Below are 21,389 nucleotides of genomic sequence, written 5' to 3'. Positions count from 1 at the left end.
CAGCTATTTCTGTAGCACTTCTCCCCCAAACACATTTTAAAATTTGCATTTTAGATGCTTAGGCATTATTTCTACCCCTCTGGTTTGCATTCCTAGGTAGAAATTTAAACTCAAACACCACCACCACCACATCTATTGGTGCTGATTTGAAGGACTGTGCTCTAACTGATCCCTTTTTGATAATGTTTGCCCTGAGAGGGCTGTTTCACTACAAGTGGAAACACTTCTATTAAAAAAAAAAAAAAAAAAAAAAAAAAAGAAAAAAAAAAGTGTCACGGGAAAAAAAATACAAAAGGAAAAAAAATACTGCAAGGAAGGAACTCTGAATGTGCTTTGATTACATCAAAGCATATGCTGCTCAGTTAGGGAAACAGCTGGCTAAGAAGGCCATTCTCAGCAAACAGCCCTAAGAACACAAGAACTGGCAGGACTTGGCTTTTAAAACCAGTCTTATCACTTAACTATGCAACACACATGAAAACCAACATGAATTTAGCAACTTTAAGCACCTTGCAAAAGCAAATATACTCCCTTCTGAAGGTCTGATCCATCAGCTGTACATTCAAAAATGCATTTATTTCAGAAGGTATCATTCAGTAATCTATGGAGCCATGCTTGAATATCCCACCAACAGTGACTAGTTTCCATTTTGAATATAAAAAGAGAAAAAGATTTAATCCTGTCACCATACAAGAAATTTAAAGGTAATTTCAGGGCCTTCCCTCAAAGAGGTTACACCAAAACATTTACATTTAACTGTTAGAATTGGGAGGTGCACTCTGATAGCATAAAGATAGCAGAACTCCTTTTTGGCACGACAGCCCCTTCCAGCAAAAGGCAAAAATTAAGTAGAATCTGTGTATTCCTCTTTGCTTTCAGGGTTCAAAAAGTAAATGGATCTTCAGAAGATGATTTCATCAAGTCTATTTATTAATGCATTTCAAGTTTCAAAAAACCTTACATATCTTTGCACAATACTTTATTTTTTGCATTTTAGTAAAAATTTCCAAAGTGAACAAAAAAGATACTGTATAAAACACAGTGGACATGAAATTGACAGTAGTATTCCATATCATTGTCTTGAACTTGCTTTCAGTTTTACCACATCTTGACTTGCAGTGGTGAGTTCAGTGCAGATTTCTGTTTTCAGAAAACATTTAACTTAGACTCAAAATAAAATAAGGCAGCATTTGTCTGCCAAAATCCTACCACAGGATAACATTACAGGCAAAAAATTTACATGTTCCAAAGTCTACCACACTCAAGAAGTTACTAAGAACTCTTGCTGAATAAAAGTCACCATTTTAGAAAGGCAAACCCACTTCCAACCTTTGCACAGTCTTAAAACAAATGTATTTAAAATGACTTAAAAGCAACTACATACACTTCTAACTAGTTAAGATCCTTTAGAATTATTTATATAGTCTATTGGAGTTGGGGTTTCATGTACAAAATTTGTCTCTAAACCATGTACAAAAAGCTGTATTTTGAAAAAGATACCACATACTGTACAAGTTTACAAGGAAGAGATCCCATTATATTCTGTAACATTTTTGGCCTTGCTGGCTTGCGTCACATTATGAGAATGATTGTGTAAACCTTATACTCTTAAAAAAACAAACAAACAAAAACAAATACAAAGGAAGCCTGTCCAACCCTTAGTAAATTTTCTCCTAAGCAAAGCCAGGAAAATTATAGCCATTTGCATCTCTAATTAGCTCGGTGCTTTTGGAAAACAAGAAATAAATATATCACAAGCTTAAACATTTTGTAATGCCCCCTTTCATCTCCTGCATAGCAGTAAGCACCTTTTGTTTCCTCTTTCAAAAATGCCAATTATTTACATTCATCATAAAAACTTTGGAATGGGACATTGTGCTGTTGAACTTCACTACTGTTATAAAATGTGGGAAAATTGGTAGTCCTAACTACAATTTTAACTCTGCCACAAGTAGCTGGGCAAATCACTCTAGTGGTTATCATTAGAACAGTATCTTGTTGAAAGGTTATCAAAATATTTCATAAATTAAAAAGAATTAAAAAAACCTACAGCTTTTTTCTTTCCACATCCCTCAGAACACAAGCTGAATTATCATACTGTAAGAATATATGAACAGCCCAAATAAACTGGTTGCAATCTTAAAAACAAGTTGAATAACAGGCAGAATTTTCTAATAAAGCATGGAGATATTTCATCTAACTATTCATTATTTAACTGAATAATCAGACAAATTAAAAATATTAATGCTGAGCCACAGGAAATCAGACACACAGAAAACATTTTTGAAACATTCTGGCATTTGCAAAGTTTGCAGAACACTTGTTTTATCTCTAAAAGACCATTCAATCTTGTTTGCTATGTCTTAGCAGCTGCTGGATAAAGATGAAATGAGTGCTTGAAGCAACTTTGATTATGACAAAAAAAGGTTGATTTGATTCAAAATTGCTGTGTAAAGCATCACAGGATCCTTGACCATTACACACCATCATCCTCTGTTATCCTGAGTATGTCAATTAAACAGAAATTTCTTCATTAATAGCGGAAAAGTTTTATAATACAAAGAAACATCCATATTGAAATTCTCTTGTTTACAATTGCACACAAGTACGGGTGTACGATAGAAATACATGTCTGCATATAACAATGTATATACATTGACAAGTAATGTCTCCAATGCTGAGGTGGTCTAGCTTCCTAGCCTTATCTGGCAGTTGAAAAATAGAAATTTTGTTTCAATTCTTGAGTAAAAGCTTTACTACAGCCATATTTGCCTGCAAGTGAAGAAAATGCAGCAATGAAGAGCACAGAAGGGGCAAGAATCATGGTACTCTAGGATTTTGTGCCACTAAATTAAAAAGAAAAAAAAAACCAAAAACTTTTCTTCTTTTTGAGTTGGCAGATTTGCTGATTAAAATTAACCATTTCCACGATTAAAATTAACCATTTCCACTTGTTTCGAGGGCATTTCATGCTTTTTTTTTTTTTTTTTTTCCTCTTCAAATTTTGAGTTAGACTGGGGACAATGACTTTTTAGGTTTTCTTTGGAGTGAGTTTTCCCATTGTAGGCACTAGGAAGAACCAAGGCAAAAAGCTGAAGTCAACGTCTCATATGTCCCATCTGATAACTCTCTCGGGGCCTTTGCCGCTGTGGTGGCTGAGCAGTTTGTGGTGGTCTCCTCCTTTTTAAAGTGCCTATTTCAAAGAAAGATACTTATTAATAAAATCAATTTTTAACCAAGAAATTATTTCCAGAAAACTTGCCCTCACCATGCAAATTAAATACACTTGTGTTTTAGAAAGGCTTCAGATTGTGACCTGCAAGGTTTTACATAGATTATGAACTGCTATTTACAGAATAATTTTTATTATGTCAGCTGTAATTCCTTAATGAGCTGATTCTTCCCAAATGTAGCATGGAGTAGGAAACAAAAGGAACCCTGCTTTAGAAGAAGTTCTTCCAAGCTTCCTTTTGATATGCATATTATTATGTTACAGGAAAATAAAGACAAGAGTTGCATTTTGATGCACAAACCCCATTTGTAGTTTGAACTGCAGGTTGCAACATCTGAAATTTAATTACCCTGTGTACTCACCTGGAAGTGGTTTATGAGGAGGCAACTTTGGATTACTGCTTGGAGTATGAACACTGCATATCTTAATGAAACCAGCCATTAACATGATCAAGGCAATTCCCATAAGCAACACTGCCCACCAATAAGCCTAAAAACATAAAAATTATTTTTAGGGGCTCACACACAAGCACAAGAATCAGGGGTCACTGAAGATGGCTTTTCTTTACCTTTTAAAGGTCATCAAAAAGCTGTTCTGAAACACCACTTAGAAGACAAAAACGTTTAAAAAAAATACAAAACAACTCCAAAGTTCTTACACAATAGAACCTCAAATACCTCATGTTCACTCTGTTTCATAGGAGATGCACTACATCAGAGCTGTATAAGCCTAACAATATAAGCAGCTCACACAAAAGTGCCTGTGCAGCTCTTCAGTGCTGTTTCATTGTACCTGTCCTCCCAGTCTATTAAGATAAAGTGTCAACTAGTGCAATAAAAATAAGAAATGCCAGAGATCAATTCTTTCCTTCCTTAAAAGAAATTCGAGCACTCAAATATGAAGTGTTAGAATGGAAAAAAAAAAAAACTCACTAAATTAAAAATGCGAACATTAACAACAGGCAGTAGAGTGAATGAAGGTGTTTGTTAACACAAAATACTTATTTTTTTATTTATAATTTGTTTTGATTCCCTTCAATCTAGCAAACTTCTTTTGCTACACTCAAGATGCTTGTAGAAAAACTAGCAAAACAAGGACTGACCAGACTCTGAAGAATGCTGCTGTATATATACAGCAACACCAACTGTGAAGACTGTTGAGAAAATTTTATTAGGTGAGAAAGATACGAAAATACTTACCACAATCCATTCTGCAATATTTTCATATAGCTCTGGATTAAAAATTGCTTTCTTTAATCTAGCTAGAGGGCCATCAGCATCTACCAGCCTACACCTCATGAACACATCACAGTAGCCTTTGAAATCATTACAAGGAGATCCAGGTTGCAGAGTAACAGTCGTACGATTAAAGTGTTTCTCCCATTGGATAGAGCCTGTGCTTGCACAAGTAGATGGGTCCACTGAAAAGTTAAAATAAACTGGATTAATCAAACAGTTACTGTATTCAAACATATATGCATGAACACCTTGGTGTTCAGGTGCTCAAAATGCTTTTGAAAATTTAAGTTCTATTAATCTGTAAAAACAAAAAATATATTGTTTTCTAGAAAATACAAAGCAGCATCTATCTGAAAGTATGAACAAAATAGCAGTATGCTCTCAAGTGAACAACCAAAATATAAACACTGTGAGAAGATTCCTCAGACACCTCAGCTATACTTAAGTTTACAATTCAGACAAATCTTACTTTTCCTCATGCAGCAGACGTGACATAATTCTCTGTCATCCTTGCCATCTGAACTAGCACACGTGCACTCCTCCAAGCTGTGCTTCTCACAGATAGAACCAGCACATTGCTGTTTAAGACAAAAGCATGAGATTAGAAAAATCAATTTCATTTTTAAGAACACTGAAATTAGGAAGTATATTAATTTGTAACAGCTGAAAGCATAATTTTATGTCTAAAGATGTTTATCAGTACAAATAATAGCCTGAATTACTTCTGAAGTTTATAAAATAATAAAAAAAATTATTTGTTAATCAATTGCATTGTTTAGGCTTGTTTGAAAATTTTTTTTGAGATGATTCATGTTATTTTGCTTTTTAACACTATCTTCTTTTAGGGCCTCAGAGTACCCCACAAAACACTCACAGTACTGCAATTCACACTGAAAAAGGACAACTGAAAACCATGCTGAGGAAAATAAATCACTAGCATGTCTTCAGAAATATTTTCTCTCAGAAAATAATAATAAAAATCAATGGCAGGAAAGATTTAGTATTTAATTCCACTACAGAAGGACTCTTCAAATAACAACATAATTCCGTGTATTTATAATCTTGTTTCAAAATCAAGTAACTACATAAAGACAATTCCTCTCTCTTTAAGATGACTCTGAATTAGTTGAAGAACTATTACAAGCAATAAATCTGATTAAAAACTTGGACTGTGAAAAAAAGACTTAGCAAAACAAGCTACAGCTCTATAAAGTGATGACTTTTGCTTCTTTCTGCTTCCAAGTGAACACAGATCAATTAATAAGAGACTTCCCATGGATATTTCATAGCAACTGCACTGGACTCTAAGACAGGCAACTTATGGCAGTTCACAGTCATTCTATGTGCTGGAACATCTGTGTTACATTCACATGGGGGAGGAGATGTATATTTTCATTAAAGCAAACTGAACAGGTATTTAGAGCAGATCTAATTTCCTAAGGCAACAAAATTACTTGACCAAGACTAAAGAAAAATTAAAAGATGGGACTCGGAAATAAAATATTCTTGATTTTTACAAAAAAGCTTTACACAGAACTCTCTCAAATAACAAAACTAGCTTGGTATTTGTTACCTGCTTCCTAACATATGGTTACCTTCACAGTTATTTTGGTTGAGACCAATAAATCAAACACTTTTATTGAAAGAGAGATTAATTTTACACTCTTCTAAGTGTGGAAAAAGTATCACTTCATAATACAGTGCCTTGCAAAAAAGACCTGCAATTGCATATGACTATAAAAAACATACCCCTTTTATGCAAACTTGTGTGTTCCTGTTGCACTCTGTGAAGTTCTTTTTAGGCTCAGATGCTGGACAGAGAGCACTGAAACCATTGCACATTCCTTCTTCTGCACAGTCAGAATCATTTCGACACTTATCAGTCTCCAGTTTGAAACTGCACTGGGCAGTACAGCAGGGGCCTTGACTTGGGCTAGAAAGAAACAGAAAATATGGATAAAAAGAAAAAGCAAGAACAGTTCCAGAAAGCCTATTACTCCTGAAACCTACTGAAACACTCAGTGTTTCTGATTTGTACCAAGTAAAACGTGAATGGAAAATAATTTTTTCTGTCCCTTAAGGTGACAAAAGGCTACACTCTGATTATAGATAGATTTTAGATAACCAATTAGACCAATTAGTAACCAATTAGTAACCAATTAGACTATTTGCATTATATTAGAAAAACAATACAAGCACATTTTATATTAAGTATATAGAAATTAACAGCATTTCCATATTTTTATCTATAAAACACTCTATCAGGATGCTGACAAATTTAATTCAGGGGGAACTGAATATCAGATTCAATAATAAATAAGTCAAGATTTATCTGTCACCAATTAACATTAATAATGTGTTGGGTTTTTATCCCCTACTTCCCAGAGCCTTACACTGTTTAAGTAAACAGAGAAGAAGACAGGTCAGATCTGACATTAGGAATCACAGTCAGTGTACAAACAAATCCTGGGGGAAGGTAAAGATTTGAAGCCATACAGCTTCACTGGTTTCCCAAAAATACTTGAGCTCCTTCCCACAACAAACATCAAAGTATCTGAGGCCCCTTGTGCTATATACACCAGTAGATCACATCAAGATACCTGGTGAAACAGCAGGAAAAATGAATTTCTCTTTCTAAAGTTGTGTTTTTGTACACCTGCCATTACAAGCAGCAGGAGAGTGAAGGTTAAAAAACATAAGGGGAGGTGGGAAGAGATGCAAAAATTATTGTAGCTATGAATTCACAGAAAATGGTCCTTCTGCCATGTCTACACTGTCAAACACATTTTAACAGTAGGAAAAGTTTAATTAGAACAAAATTGGGTGTGCTGTATTAGAAAGCTGAGATAATTTAGATTTATAAATAGTAGTAATTTTCTCTTAATCTTTGGCTAAGAGTTTAACCAGACATTAGATTTACTTCTGTCTCTAGAGAAGAACAAAAGTTCACTCCTTCCATGTGAAAAAATCCACTTAAGTTCTCAGATTTACCATATACCTGAAGTTGTAGAACTAAATGATAGAAGGCAACTCACTTCTCTCAAGGAGTAAGTCTTAAGATTTTTAAAAGTTCCTCTTGTAAATCACTGAGTACACACCACTACCAAGATACAATGAGACTTAAAAACATATGTTAATTTAATTTATAAAACAAGCCTTTTAAAATGAAATAATCAGCCAGCTATATCCTTCAGTCATTTTCCAGTTAGGTAATGCTGTACAAGTGGCACTAGGACAGGATCCAGTTTCATAATATCCTCCATTATCCTTTGGGCAATTAATACTTTCCTGTACCTTTTCTAAAAACAGCACCCAGGTTGTTTTTTCCTGAATCACATTTTTTTGGTAAAGCTTCTGCACAAGACAATTCTGATTTCAACACATACTTTTCTGCACTGAGCACTGTGATAATGTCAGCAATGATACAACCCAGTGCCATATTATGCTGGAATGTGCTAGAGAACAGACCTCTGAGGGAAAGCAAGCTAAAATTACCTCCAAGAAATGCACAGCTTAATTGTGCTTATGAACTTCCCATTCACTCTATAAAGCATCTTAAACAAACCAAATATTTAAGAATAATACAGTAAACAGATTCAGATTTTAAAATACCAATTATAGCTACCAATAAACTCCCCAAATTACTGTAACTGATATTCACAATACCTGCATTGTTTGCCTGGTCTTAACTTGCATTTTTTATCTTCTGGTTGGTTTGCATCATAACAGCATTCATCTTTACACTGGTCACTGTATCCACAATCACACTGCTCTCCTTGCTCAACCAGTCCATTGCCACAGATGGGTTGACCTGACTCTGAAAAACATCAACATATTTATGGATAAATAAAGAGTATGCAAATAGACTTAGAAAAGTTGACATTGCCTTGCAACAGCATCCACTTAATTCCTACTGAAACTGAATGATCAAGAGGCACTACACATTAGGGCTCAAAGTCATCGTGCATTATTTGATCAGCCTCTGAGTAAAAGAGGCTACTGAAAAAAGTGTGAGTTTCTTGTGTGGATAGGAAATCAACATTGATAAGAGGAGGTCTTCTTCTTGCTCAAATGGAGCAGCATCCTTGTATTCTTTATCTTTTAAGAGATTCAAAGATTAGACACAAGACAGCACAGGGATAAATTACTACTACTGCTATTATTCCAAAACCCAAACCTACTTGCTGCACATTCTCACAAAATGTAAGAGCTCACACATCACAGACTCTTACTTTTAAAAAATATTTTAATAGAATTTTCCCTATTTTAACCTATGCTTTTTAACTCTTTTCCTTTCACTACCCACGACTGAAAAAAAGCCTTGTTTTCTTCATAAATGCCTAGTGGGAGGGATTAAAGACAGATGACAAGAGTCCACCTTCCTGTTCCCCCCCCAGCCTTCTCTTCTCCAGACTGAACAGTCCCAGCTTTTGCAGCCTCTCCTCAGATGTCAGACACTCCATTAATAATCTTTGTGGAGCTTTGTTGGACTCACTCCAGTGCATCCATGTCTTTCCTGTACTGGGGAACCTAGAACCTGATACAGTGCTCCAGATCTCAAATTCAATTCTTTACTTACAGAATCTTTCAGTAAACTAAAAAAAAAAATAAAATACTAGTAAGTAAAATAAAGTAGTAAAATGGAAATGAATAAAATCAATTTCTAACTAAACATAGTAAGCCATTCTGCTTTCAGGATGACAAAATACATACCAACAAAACAATTATTTCTCTTTTTCTCAAGAACTTGGCTGATATTTCGAATGCTACAGATAGAGAATTTGTTGTTGTTAAGTTTGTCCCCAGATGTAGCTCTTGCATACATTATATAATTGCCATTTTCTTTCTGTCCCAAATTCTTGGACTCTCCTGGAGTGCACTCCATTCCAGAATCATGCTGCAAAACAAACATTTAAAAACTATTTCTATCAAGCCAGATCCTCTTATTTCTTGGCACTGTTTTATACATGTGCAAATATAACTGGATTTGGTAACATTAACACAGTGACAATAAAAAGTTCAGAAAAACAAACCACCATCATATAAGCTAAGGTTTACTGGAATACAAAAAGTATCCAGAAAACAAAGGTTTGGGTTTTTTTTCTTGTTTTGTTGTTCAGTTGTTGTTGTTTTTCCAGGCAATGGCAGCAAGAATCTAATTTCTTAAATTTTAGCTTCTTGGTAATGTATACTCCAAGTACATATCTTGGAATAAGTACTTATTAAAAAAAAAAGACACCATCTCCTAAAACAGAGTAACTTTAGAACCACAAAAGAGTAATAAGCATTCTGTGGAATAACAGCAGGAGTTAAGTGAAACAGTAGTCCATTCTTTTTGTTTGTTTTGAGGAAGGTACAAAGAGATGTTCAGAACAGAACAGAAGTCTCCTTCTTTAGCCACTGATGAGATCTGTACAATATCCAGCATGATGAATGAAATGCCTTACAGGTTGCCATCAGTGACCAGCAAACTGGCAACATACTGAGATGTTAAGTGTAAGGGGAACTTCTTCAATCCTGCTTTGATGCACTCATTTTAGAATAAAAATAAAAGAATCATCATCCACGATGATCCAAAAGATGTTTCACTCAGTAGGACTGTTTTCAGCTTCAGGTGCTCGTATTTTCAGTTACATTTGTAAGTTACACTCAGAGCAGTAGTACTGGGGATCTTCTCAAGGCACATGAAAAAAGCTTTCATATGTGACCAATTGTTTTGAAAGAACTTGTAATTGATGTCACATTTATTTAATTTTACTTCAAATCGTAGAAAGCCTATGTACTTATGTTTAGAAATAAAAAATAAACCCAAATCAGAAAACTTTGTTTTCATGTCCAGAAAAACCAAAAGCCTTGTGCTCTCAACTTGCCACAAACAAATCATGTCCCTCAATGTCTGGGAGAAAATATTCCTCTCAGCATCTTCATCCTCTACACAATTTTCTAAGCTAAACTTTTAAGTATGCATAATTGAACATAAAAATGAGCCAGCTCTATCTTCACTTGTTGAACAGTGTCATCTTAATTTTGCATTGATTCTCCCTCCTCTCTAGGATAAAAAAGTTGTGTGTTACCCTAGTCTTCAGTAAAAAAACATGGAAGATTTTAGAGAATGATAATAACCAGTGTTGTCAAGTACTCACAGAAGTGGCTCAGTTCAGCAGCCTGTTTTTCCTTTGTACACAATGCATGTATCACATGCATGTTTATAAGAATACTCCAAATCACAAACTCTAAAATGGCTGAAAGTGAGTTAACAGATCAATGGTAATACTCACAGGTGAACCAAAGTTATGCCCAACCTCATGAGCAAAAGTGATGTGAGAAACCTTGGGAGGAACATGGGAGCCATAGTTCTGAACAGTGATGATTCCAGTGTTCAAAGACTTCTTCTTACCATCTGAATACAGCTTGCTCTTTTCACATATTCCACCAGAGCTCCCTGCATTTAGACAAACATCCATCAGTCATTTAAGAAGCACTGTGCCACTTTTCTTGTGACATTTATAACAAGAAACACCTTGCTTCCTCAGTGGATGCTACAGACTAAGATTTCTGGTGTGTAATTAATATTCACTGAACTTTGAAAGGTGAGTAGATTTATCTCCACTAACACTCTCAGCACTGAATGGATCCATTCACAGAAAAAGCTGTTTTAGAATAGATATTAATAAGAGCACTTTCAATCAGGGCACAGACAAGCCCTGATTTCACCATACCTGTAGCACAAGACTATCAGGGTGCAACGTCCAATACAGGTAGTCTCAATCTACATCACATTAGGATTTCATTAAGAAAAAAAATACAAAGTAAAATTACAGGAGATCCTCTATCGTATCTATAAATGATGACAAAGATACATAGTTAAAGTGACTCATTTTTCCACTGTACAAACTACAGCTGAAAATGCTCTTGATGTGTGAGTTAATCAGACCTGATTTTAGCATGTCAACAATCAAGTGCACCAACCACTTGGAAGAGTCTCAGAATTGTGACTTGAATGTCCCCAAACCTTTCCATAACTTGAGTTTGTACTGAGGCACTATCAATATTCTAAAATGCAGCTATCCTATTGCTAACATACATGGTGCCTAAAAAACACTCAAAAGAAGCTTCCTTGCTTTCTGAAGTGAAATTTAATTTTAGTGAAATATCCCACTTAATCTTTGTCAGTGTGCATGTTATGATGAAAATCTCAAAGCGACTTAATTTTTCTCAATTAAATTTAGTTTTGGAAGCAGCTTTTATGGAATGCACAGTCCAATTCATCCTGTGCTTGCTCAGTGTATACATCTGTACAGCCATCACAGACTCTGTTTCTTACTTACATAGGAAAAATAATGTGCCAGTGGCCCATGGTTCTGCCAGTCACTAAAGCTACCCCCCCCAGACCCCTCTTACCTACTTACTAGACTCAGATTCACTGAACTGTTGCCCCTCTGAATAATCTAGTAACACTTTTTGAGCATTTTAATCTCCTAAAGTCAAAGTCTGAGGGACTGTGACACCACAACACAGCTCCAGTACTCTACAGCCAACATATTCTTCAAAGGAAAGTACAGCAGGAAACAAAGTAAGGTTATAACGTACAGCTACATCTCAAGAATGGTTTAATGCTTCTTCCATGATTACTTGAATTCTGTTAAAGCTCTTGATAATATTATCATAAAAATATTGTCTGCTGTAAAGTCTCACAAAACCTGCTCTTCAGAATCACTTGAGGAAATAAACAAGGGAAGACCATTCCTTCTGAATTTCTGCATTTGGTTTACGTGAAAGTTTCCACAAGTTGGAATTTGTACTGAGCTACTATTAAAGAGTTTAGATTATTAAAGTCTAACAACTAATAGTCTACTATTAAAGACTAACAACCTTCCAATAACCATTTTCTAAAAATAACTTATCCTATAAAGCTGATACATCCAGGACAAACTTCATACTTACACATACTTCAGACCAAAACTCACAGCTAGATTGAAACTAACAAGAAGCTGTTCAAGAAGAGGAGACACAACAGTATCTTCCAGAGCAAGAGATCACTGATTTTACTTTATTTAAAAACAAATAATTATTGCTTACAATACTACCTAAGGATTCTGTAGCACTGTAGTTCTACTGGAAAATTCAAACTGCATAGTTGTAAGCTCAGTTTATATATAGCAGAAATACTTCTGTCACTTTACTGGTCACTCATACCTGTCATAGGTAAAGCCATACAAGTAACACCACCTTTGTCTAAGGAAAGACATAAGCTGTTCTTTATTGTTTATATCCTGCTCATCAGTCATACAGTAAGACTAATTGAAGCAACATGAGATACTGTTTATACTTAAACAAGCAAACAGAACCAAACAAAGAATCCCAAACAGAAAAGAAACAAGCAAACCTGGAAGAAAAAGCCAAAATTGTAAAAAGCTGGTTATGAGATTTTTGTATATTTTGCTTACAGTTTAAATGAAAGTTTCTACCTTACTTCTTTGCACTTACAACACTATTTTATAGCATTACAGGTTAGGATATAATTACCTGAAGGTGCTCCAACCCAAGCCAGACCAAGGACTCCATCATCAAAATCACGGTCTGTAAACACATAGGCCAAGCAATAATCATCATGATTCTGTTCTGAGTTCAGTTCCAGAAATTTTTCCACACCAATGTTAGGAAATCTGAAGGGATTGGAAGAGTCCTTCTCATCTACAGTTGTATTAATCTAAAAGCAAATTGAAACACACTGTAAGACATGATTCATTTTCACTTGGCTTGCAAAACCAGCTAATAGCTCTACTGTTGTCAAGGCCTTGTTATGGTGAACAGTTAAAGATACTGCTCAAGATATATAGGTTTTAACAAATTACAACTTCAACAAGTTCTGTAGTAAAGAAAGAATTGCATATCTGTAGTAAATCCCAACTTCTGTTTCTTTTTCCTCTCCATCAGTAACCAAAAGTTTATTTATCTTCTTCAATCATCACTTTTAGAAGAAGCTTTCAACTTCTTTAGTCATTATTTATTTTAGTGCTAAAGTTCTTTGAGAGCACTACAGTCTTTTTGCTGAAACTTGACTACAAAGTTGACTACAGTCAACTTTGCTGAAACATAAGAAGTTGATTCCTATAAAAATTGACTATGGCTTAATAAGAGAAGTAGCAGGCTTTTTGACAATGAACTCCAACACCAACCAGATTAAGTGTGTTATGGAACCATTTACTACAGAGACAAGTGTTACAAAATTACATACACAATAAATAATTACAAGAGAACAACACTCAACAACAGAGGACTTCTGAAAAAGCCTCCAAGCAGTAGGAGTGAAGCTGAAAGCATTTCCATCACAACTTACTCTTATTCGTTTCACCATGAAGCTGATGTTACGAATTCCTGAGAAATCTGTTGACTGGTAAATTGTGTCAATTGCTTTAACATGGCTGGATATCTGTCAAAAAATCAAAGTATCTGCAGTTCAATCATCTGTGCATAATGCTCTAGCAACAACTGCAAGTTCTATAGTTTTACACACAAGATACTGTGCCAATATGAACCCCGACATGACTTCTTCATCAAATGTTGATGACAAATAATGGAAATAAATCACTACATAATCCAGCACCTGCATTGCCCCCATGCCAGGTAGTAGCAAAGTATTTTGCTGCTTCCTTTCCTTATTTTTTAATCAACTATTCAGATATGCATTTGCAATACTCATTTGATAGCCCTAAAATGTTTTCAAAGCACTACATTACTTTTTCTGAAAAATTATTTGTTACAGGGTTATTCATTTTTTCCTGGTAAGAAAAAAATCGGTAATTTATCTTTTCCAAGAGCACAAAGTAATGCTAACTCACTAAAAATCTGATTTTGAAGGTGACTTCAGAGGTCTGGAAACTGTTACATATATTGAATTGCTTCTGTGCAACACTATGGGAAAAGTTCCCAGTGTCATTAGCTCACAGTGGTTTGAACTAAAATTTCAACAGGGAGGCTCTGCAAGTGTTCATAGAGAGGCTTGGCAGGCTGTCAGCAGAACAGCACTCTGCAGGAACTATTACTTTCCTGAGTAAGAACTGAGAAAAAAATCAGACTGCAAGTTTTGCTTAGCAGTGCTAAGCAAACCACAGCTGCACCAGTAACTATGGGAAGCACAAGTGCCCAGGACTATGTCAGAGATACACAGCATCCACTCAGTGAAATTAAAAAAAAAAAAAGCTGTTTCAATAAGATCACTGTAATAAATAACACAAGGCACTTAGAAGTAAATAAGCGATAATATAGACAACTAAATTACATTATTTTTATCAAAAGTGCATAAATAAAGTAAAAGCAGATTTTTCAAAACAGAGAGGTTGGGAATACCTGTGCAATTACAGCTTCTCTTGTTCCATAATGCTTGTAGAACAGATGATCAGTCTGAATATACAGCTGACATGTATTTTTTTCAGCCTGAGTGGCACGCTTTTTTCTTAAAACCTGTGGACCATTGTTCTTGGGCTCTTCAACAGGTTTCTACATATATACAGGAAATATATTAATTTTCTAGACCTACGTGTTGCACTAGAATTATCTAAAAAAACCAACAGATTTTCCTAAACACACTCCTCTAATACAAACAGATTTTCATTCTTGCTCTGTAACTCAGTGTTTCATGAATCTTTAATTAAACAAAGTATGCTATGGCCAGTTCTCAAGTTTGCTATTTTTAATGATATTTCAGTCAAACATTCCTGTGCATTTGATTTTTTATTAAAAAAGGCAGTCAGCGTGAACTGGATTTTTCATTCATCCCTTGAATTTCTCCTTTTTGTAATCCTTTTTTAAGATGATCAGAAAGTTTGTAGAATGGAAAAAACCAGCACTGTGAGACCTTCCTTAACACAGGTTATTTGGCAATGTAATAACCTTAGTCAGCTATCTCAGCCAACAGAAATACCTAAAGCACCTCAGCGTGGAACAACTGGCACACAAAATAAGTAGTTAAAATAATGCTCCTTAGTCAGGGCAGTATCTGCTAACACATTTGCCTTATGTTGTTCAAGGCCTATTCTCTCCATGAAGTTTGGCAACTAAATTTTTGGGAAAGCCTGATCTGCTTACCAGCACTGAGCTGTGTAATACTGGTGATAATTTCTGGAATCACAAAGTAAAAAAAGAGGTACTGATGCTATTTAACAAGCCATGTTGCATAATTCTGTTGGCATTTACTTATATGACACCCCAAAATTATGCTAAAGCTTGAAAAACTTAGAATAGAGTTGACACTAAGAGAAACTCTGTGATCTACTGTTGTAAAGTGCTGAAAAAAATATCCAATTTCATGACAAATGGCAAAATAACTTCAGGACTCTAAAATAGGTTCACAATTCCCTTCCATAGACTGCTTACCTCCTTTATTAGGCAATCTGTAGCATGCTGTAACCCCTTCACTATTTCAATATTGCTGGTGAGATCCTTCCACTCACAATGTGGAGGGATGGTGATTGATCAAAACTAAGAGACAACATACAAGAAATAGGAAGTTTCTACACTAATTTATGATCAACATAATTAATTAGTCTGTGTTGTACCTCTGTTGTTGGTTCTTCTATACCAGTCATCTGGTACTTCTGCATTCTTTCAAACACTGAATGATCTGCACAACCTCCTTGTGGTCCATATTTATGGGGATATTCTAAAAAGAGGAAGGCCAGACCGAGTTTTCAAATTCCAAGCACAAGTGCAAAATGTGGTTGTATCACTGCAATGTACTTTGTGTCCAACACTGCTCATGTGATTTGAGGGAAACATTTTAAATATTCAAGCTTTAAACAACTGATTGTCCCGTTAGAGTATTCCATTCTTAGTTTACAAACAACACAAAACTGACAATTGCTTCTTAACATTGTTTACTTATAGATAGTTAAAGAGAATATGATGAGCAACATCTAACACAAGAATGAGAACCATTATTTACACATCCATATCTCTTAGTTTGAACTAAAAGCAGCCTTAAAAAAATTCTCACAATTGAAAATTATAAGGGATCAACTATACTAAAGACTGCTTGGGTAAAAAAAAGCTTTTTTTTTTATTCTACTTGGTAAACTATAACTAAGAAACCTGCTGCTCCAACACACAACAAAATAATTTCTTCCTTGGTCAACTTGATGCCTACTCTGGTTTGACTACTGTTTGCCAACACAATTATGAGCAAAATCTTGATATTGTGTGGAAGGTAATTTGTTTGGATTATAATAGGGTTGCTTCTTTATATTAAAAATAACTTTTTGAGAGGTAACTAAAGTAAGTGTGCAGTACTCAGATTTAAAGAAACTCTAGATTTCTGAACGAACTGATATTTTCCTTTCACTATTTTACAGAAATGTTAATGAACTGCTGTTACTAGAATCTTAAAAGTTTACTTAATGATTTTCTGAATGTTAGCTTCCCACATTTCCCTTCTGAACACCACACAAATACCATTTTTCAAGTGCTGTCTCATCACATTCCTCCCAGTACTGTTACCTCTAGCACAGTGCCAGAAGAATTGAGAAAGAAAATAAAATGCTCTTACTGTCTGCCACCTCTCCCAGTTCCATTAGCAGTGTAGTGGAACACTGGCTTTACTACAAGCAATATTAAACAAAAAGCACTCACTGTTGAGGTCATCTGTACTTTCTGGGATCCTGTTCACTATCACTAGACTGGAGTTAAAAGCAAAGGATTATAGATATGATTGTTTCCCCCTCTATCTATGCTACCTTTTTTCCTCCCACCACGGCATTAAAAATTAACTATTATATTTAATCTAACTAAAATTATCACTACCTGATTTCACACCTCTGAGCACTTTGTGACAAAAGCACATTACACAAGGGAGGGAGTAATGGACAACACTGCCTCACCAGCAGCATCTGTCATCCCTGTGAAACCTCCACAACTTCAAAGCAACTCCTGCAGGTGGAGTTAACTGCATAACTCCTGCTATTTTCTGCTACCACCACACTTCTATTCATGCTCTGTGGCACTAAGACAATTGACAGAACAGTACCAGAAATAAATGCTCTCAGTGCATTACACAAAATAAGTAGTCTTGCCTCTATCTTCCTTCCAAAAGAGGCCAGGAAATCCCTTAATACATTTTTAACACTGCAATTCAAACATATATTTTTCAATCCAAAAGTAAACACCTAGTAAGAATCACTTTAAAGGCATGATAGGCAAAACCTTGGCAATCACTGTTACAGAATGTTCCATGTTCAGTTCCTTCTGATTTTAACTATCTTCAAAACAACAAATTCCCCACGGTCAGATTTGAACCCACTCTGCTCAACACTGGAGTCAGCTGATACTGAATAGATCACTCTGGAACCACGTCCAGCTTACAGAGAAAGCTGCATACAAAGCTTTCTTTTGATAAATGATTTACCCCCAAACCATGTTCTCTCTTCATCTTTGAGCCTTCTATTCCCACCACCCCCTGCAGCAGTTCCATTGCTGAAGCTAAGCAAGAAGTACACATGATGTCAGATGACTTGGACAATTTTGACCCACATCACACAAGTCTGGTCATGTTGCTGTGATGCTCTTAAAAGCTTGGAGATGTACAGCCTTCTGGCAACTCTTCAGGATCAAGAGCTTTTTAGCCTAACCCACCACAGCCCTGTGACCTGATCAAAAGAAAGCACAGACCTTTCCCATGAAGTGATTACTGACAGTGGGTGCAGAGCTGAAGAAAAACTAGGAGCCTACTTTCCATCAGATCTATAAAAGAGTTTAATTACAGGATCAGTTCTCCAGCTAGATATAATTCTCAGGCAAAAAAAATACTTTCTTTTACTTTCCTCCCATTTTCCAGTTTCCCCTTTTCAACTTCTGCACACTCTAACAGAATATTAAAAACTAGGAACAGTAGTAATCACAGTAAAACAAAACAAAAATCCTAAAAAAATATCTTGTCATTGCATGCTTTCTGATGACAATATCTTATTCTAACTAGGTGGTGCATGTGGATTTTATTAATGATATATACAATTACAGATGCTCAAAATAAGATTTTTTTTTTTTTCTTTTGAAAAAGGCACTACCAGCTACAAAGAGATTCCTGACCACGTGATTTTTCTTCTTCAATTTGTCAGTGAATTATGATGTTACAGATTTAGGTTAACTACTTAATGGATACTGGATTTAGTAGTCTGGGGAAGGGATATAACATCAAACCCCCATTAAAAATGATGAAAATTCAGTTCTTCGACAGCCACAGAGATTTGCTCAATTCTAGAAAATGAATTAGTGTCAGAGCAAAATTCAAATTTAGGCAGACACAAAAAAATCCTTAGAGCAGATTTCATGCTGAGCAATCTGTTACACTGTGCTCCCATGACAACTGCTAAGTGGACCTTCATTATTAAATTGACAACCACAACATTAAAAAAAAGAAACAAAGTTCTCAGTAATAATGAACGCATGGTTTGCAATAGTCAGTTAATTTTCCAGATGGAGCTTTGTAAGATTACAAAATATTGTACCTTCTGTTCTCAGTTGCATAGTTCTACCAAGACTAGAAGGATGATTAAATGACCATGGTCATTTTACTGAAGAACTGAACAGGATTTTCCTGTAGACTGTCAATATTTATAAATAGCAATTTTGTATTTTATAGCAGATATCAGGAATACATTTGAAGTGTGCATGATTTAAATGAAGTAAATATAGTTCCAATTAAATCCTAATCCTTAAGGAGAAGTTTCCTAAATACTCTAATGAAAGTAGCAATTTGTATCTTTCTTGCACTAAATTATAAAACAGTTTCATAAAGAGTGGTTTGGAAACTAAAATCATTCAACTTGTTTTGAGTTATGAATAGAAAGCTGCCTTCCTCTAGTCACCACATCCACTGTACCAGACAAAAGCTGCCTTATAAAGTTGACAATATAATCCCCATTTACAAAAAAATCTTTTGTTTAACTACTGAATAAGAACTCATTGAGATGCTAATCATATGGTGCATTGTGATTGTGAAAAAGCATTAAAAAGCATATTGTTACAAAAGGCTGAAGCATGGGCGACCAAAAATATCCCAAATTAAAGACAACTTCTACCCCAGTCTCTCCTGAGTTAGAAACATGAGTATTTTGTTGCTTTTTTCCTGTGTATGATACTAGTGGTTTGATTTTATTTCACAAGAATTCACTTTAAATTAGAGCAGTAACAACAAATCTGCATGCTTGTTTTTATTTTTTTAAAGCTACTGTAAAATTTATCTTTTTAGTTGTTGGGGCTTTCTTTGGAGCTGCAGTTCCATGCAGAAATAGCTGTCATGAAAGGCAAAAAACTTTTAGCCTCAAAAGCACTGTTCTGAGAGGCACAGTTGTATACTTCAGATATTTCAAACTACAGAAATCTTGGAGGCATCTCAGATACTGATGGAAAAAGTTCATAGGATCCTAGAATTGGCTGGGTTGGAAGGGACCTCAGAGCTCATCAAGTCCAACCCTTGATCCACTCCCACTGCAGTTCCCAGCCCATGGCACTGAGTGCCACATCCAGGCTCTTTTGAAATATCTCCAGGGATGGAGAATCCACCCCTTCCCTGGGCAGCCCATTCCAATGGCTGATCACCCTCTCCCTAAAGAAATTCTTTCTGATGTCCAACCTAAACCTCCCCTGGCACAACTTGAGACCTCTTGTGCCCTCTTGTCTTGCTGAGAGTTGCCTGGGAAAAGAGCCCAACCCCCCCCTGGCTCCAACCTCCTTTCAGGGAGTTGGAGAGAGTGATGAGGTCTCCCCTGAGCCTCCTCTTCTCCAGCCTCAACACCCCCAGCTCCCTCAGCCTCTCCTCATAGGATCTGTGCTCCAGTCCCTTCCCCAGCCCAGTTGCCTCCTTTGGACCTGCTCCAGCACCTCAATCTCCTTCCTGAGCTGAGGGGCCCAGAACTGGACACAGGACTCAAGCTGTGGCCTCCCCAGGGCTGAGCACAGGGGCAGAATCACTTGTTAAACTATAAACTATATAAGTTAAACTATACAATCAGGATGCATACACATCAGACTCCACACTGACAGGAGTGGCACATTTTTGCAAGCAGTGCTGCTCAGACTTAGCTCCAGGATGGGCTATTTTCAACCCTGCTGAGCAAGCAGCAACGTTCACTCACTTGGTGATTTGGAAGCCACATTGCACATATTGCTGCTTTAATGTGGCTCTCTGGAATACACTGAGACAATCCACTCTAATAATCTGATTTTGTTTCTAACTGATGGTTTTGATGAACTAGGTTCAAGACATACCATTAGTTTAATAAATAAGAAAACAACATATCCTGCTCCCATTCATTTTAATAAGACCTTGAATGTGAACAGATTTTATCATTAACTTTTTTCCAGATCCATTTACTCCTCCAACAGTGACCACTTCTACAAAACAGCAATACCAACTTTCATAAAACCAAATTATTTGATTCTTTAAAGTTCAGTTCTATTTCTGTCATTAGTTGAAAACAGTGAAAAAAGTATTTTTAGTCACCCACTATTTACAGCATAAGAAACTAGGACATGAGAATCTTCCTGTCTGTCTCACCCCTTGGAACTGGGCAAAAATCAATTTATTGTCTCATGTCCCTTTACTTTCTTCCTCCCCCTCTTTTCTATAATGGGCTTAATAAAATCCTTTCTAAAGTAGACAGTGACTTATTTGCAGAAAGTGCTGTGTCAGTGGTAGTCCAGTATTCCACTATCAAGCAATGAATTGAATTGTTCAGTGAGACCTATAAAACATGCCAAAGAACTTACAAATAAGTGTGAAATATTGTTAGAGAAGACATCTCATGGTTTCCCACAAGGCTTTTGTATTTTTTTTTTTTTTTTTCAACTTCCCTTTACTACTGTTCTGCTACAGCAGCAACCCCTGTAACACTCCAACAGCAGCTGGGAAGGTAAAAAATTGCCTT

The 21,389-nt window shown here is 35.8% G+C and overlaps 1 protein-coding gene across 1 annotated transcript in view; it reads right to left on the bottom strand.

Annotated features, from left to right (window-relative positions):
• Positions 1-909: 909 nt before the first annotated feature.
• ADAM10 (ADAM metallopeptidase domain 10) overlaps positions 910-21,389 on the bottom strand; it is a 45,896-nt gene continuing 25,416 nt past the window's right edge. The window contains 13 exon segments of the mRNA XM_071755070.1: positions 910-3,107; positions 3,110-3,193; positions 3,595-3,721; positions 4,432-4,652; positions 4,940-5,048; positions 6,220-6,403; positions 8,137-8,287; positions 9,184-9,367; positions 10,749-10,912; positions 12,997-13,180; positions 13,811-13,903; positions 14,821-14,970; positions 16,029-16,132. Of these exon segments, the coding sequence (XP_071611171.1) occupies positions 3,070-3,107; positions 3,110-3,193; positions 3,595-3,721; positions 4,432-4,652; positions 4,940-5,048; positions 6,220-6,403; positions 8,137-8,287; positions 9,184-9,367; positions 10,749-10,912; positions 12,997-13,180; positions 13,811-13,903; positions 14,821-14,970; positions 16,029-16,132 (1,793 nt within the window). The 3' untranslated portion in view covers positions 910-3,069.

The sequence above is a fragment of the Heliangelus exortis genome, chromosome 11 (assembly GCF_036169615.1).
Source record: "Heliangelus exortis chromosome 11, bHelExo1.hap1, whole genome shotgun sequence".
Taxonomy (NCBI): Eukaryota; Metazoa; Chordata; class Aves; order Apodiformes; family Trochilidae; genus Heliangelus; species Heliangelus exortis.
Note: the sequence above shows the minus strand (reverse complement) of the source record. Positions and strands in the feature narration are given on the sequence as shown.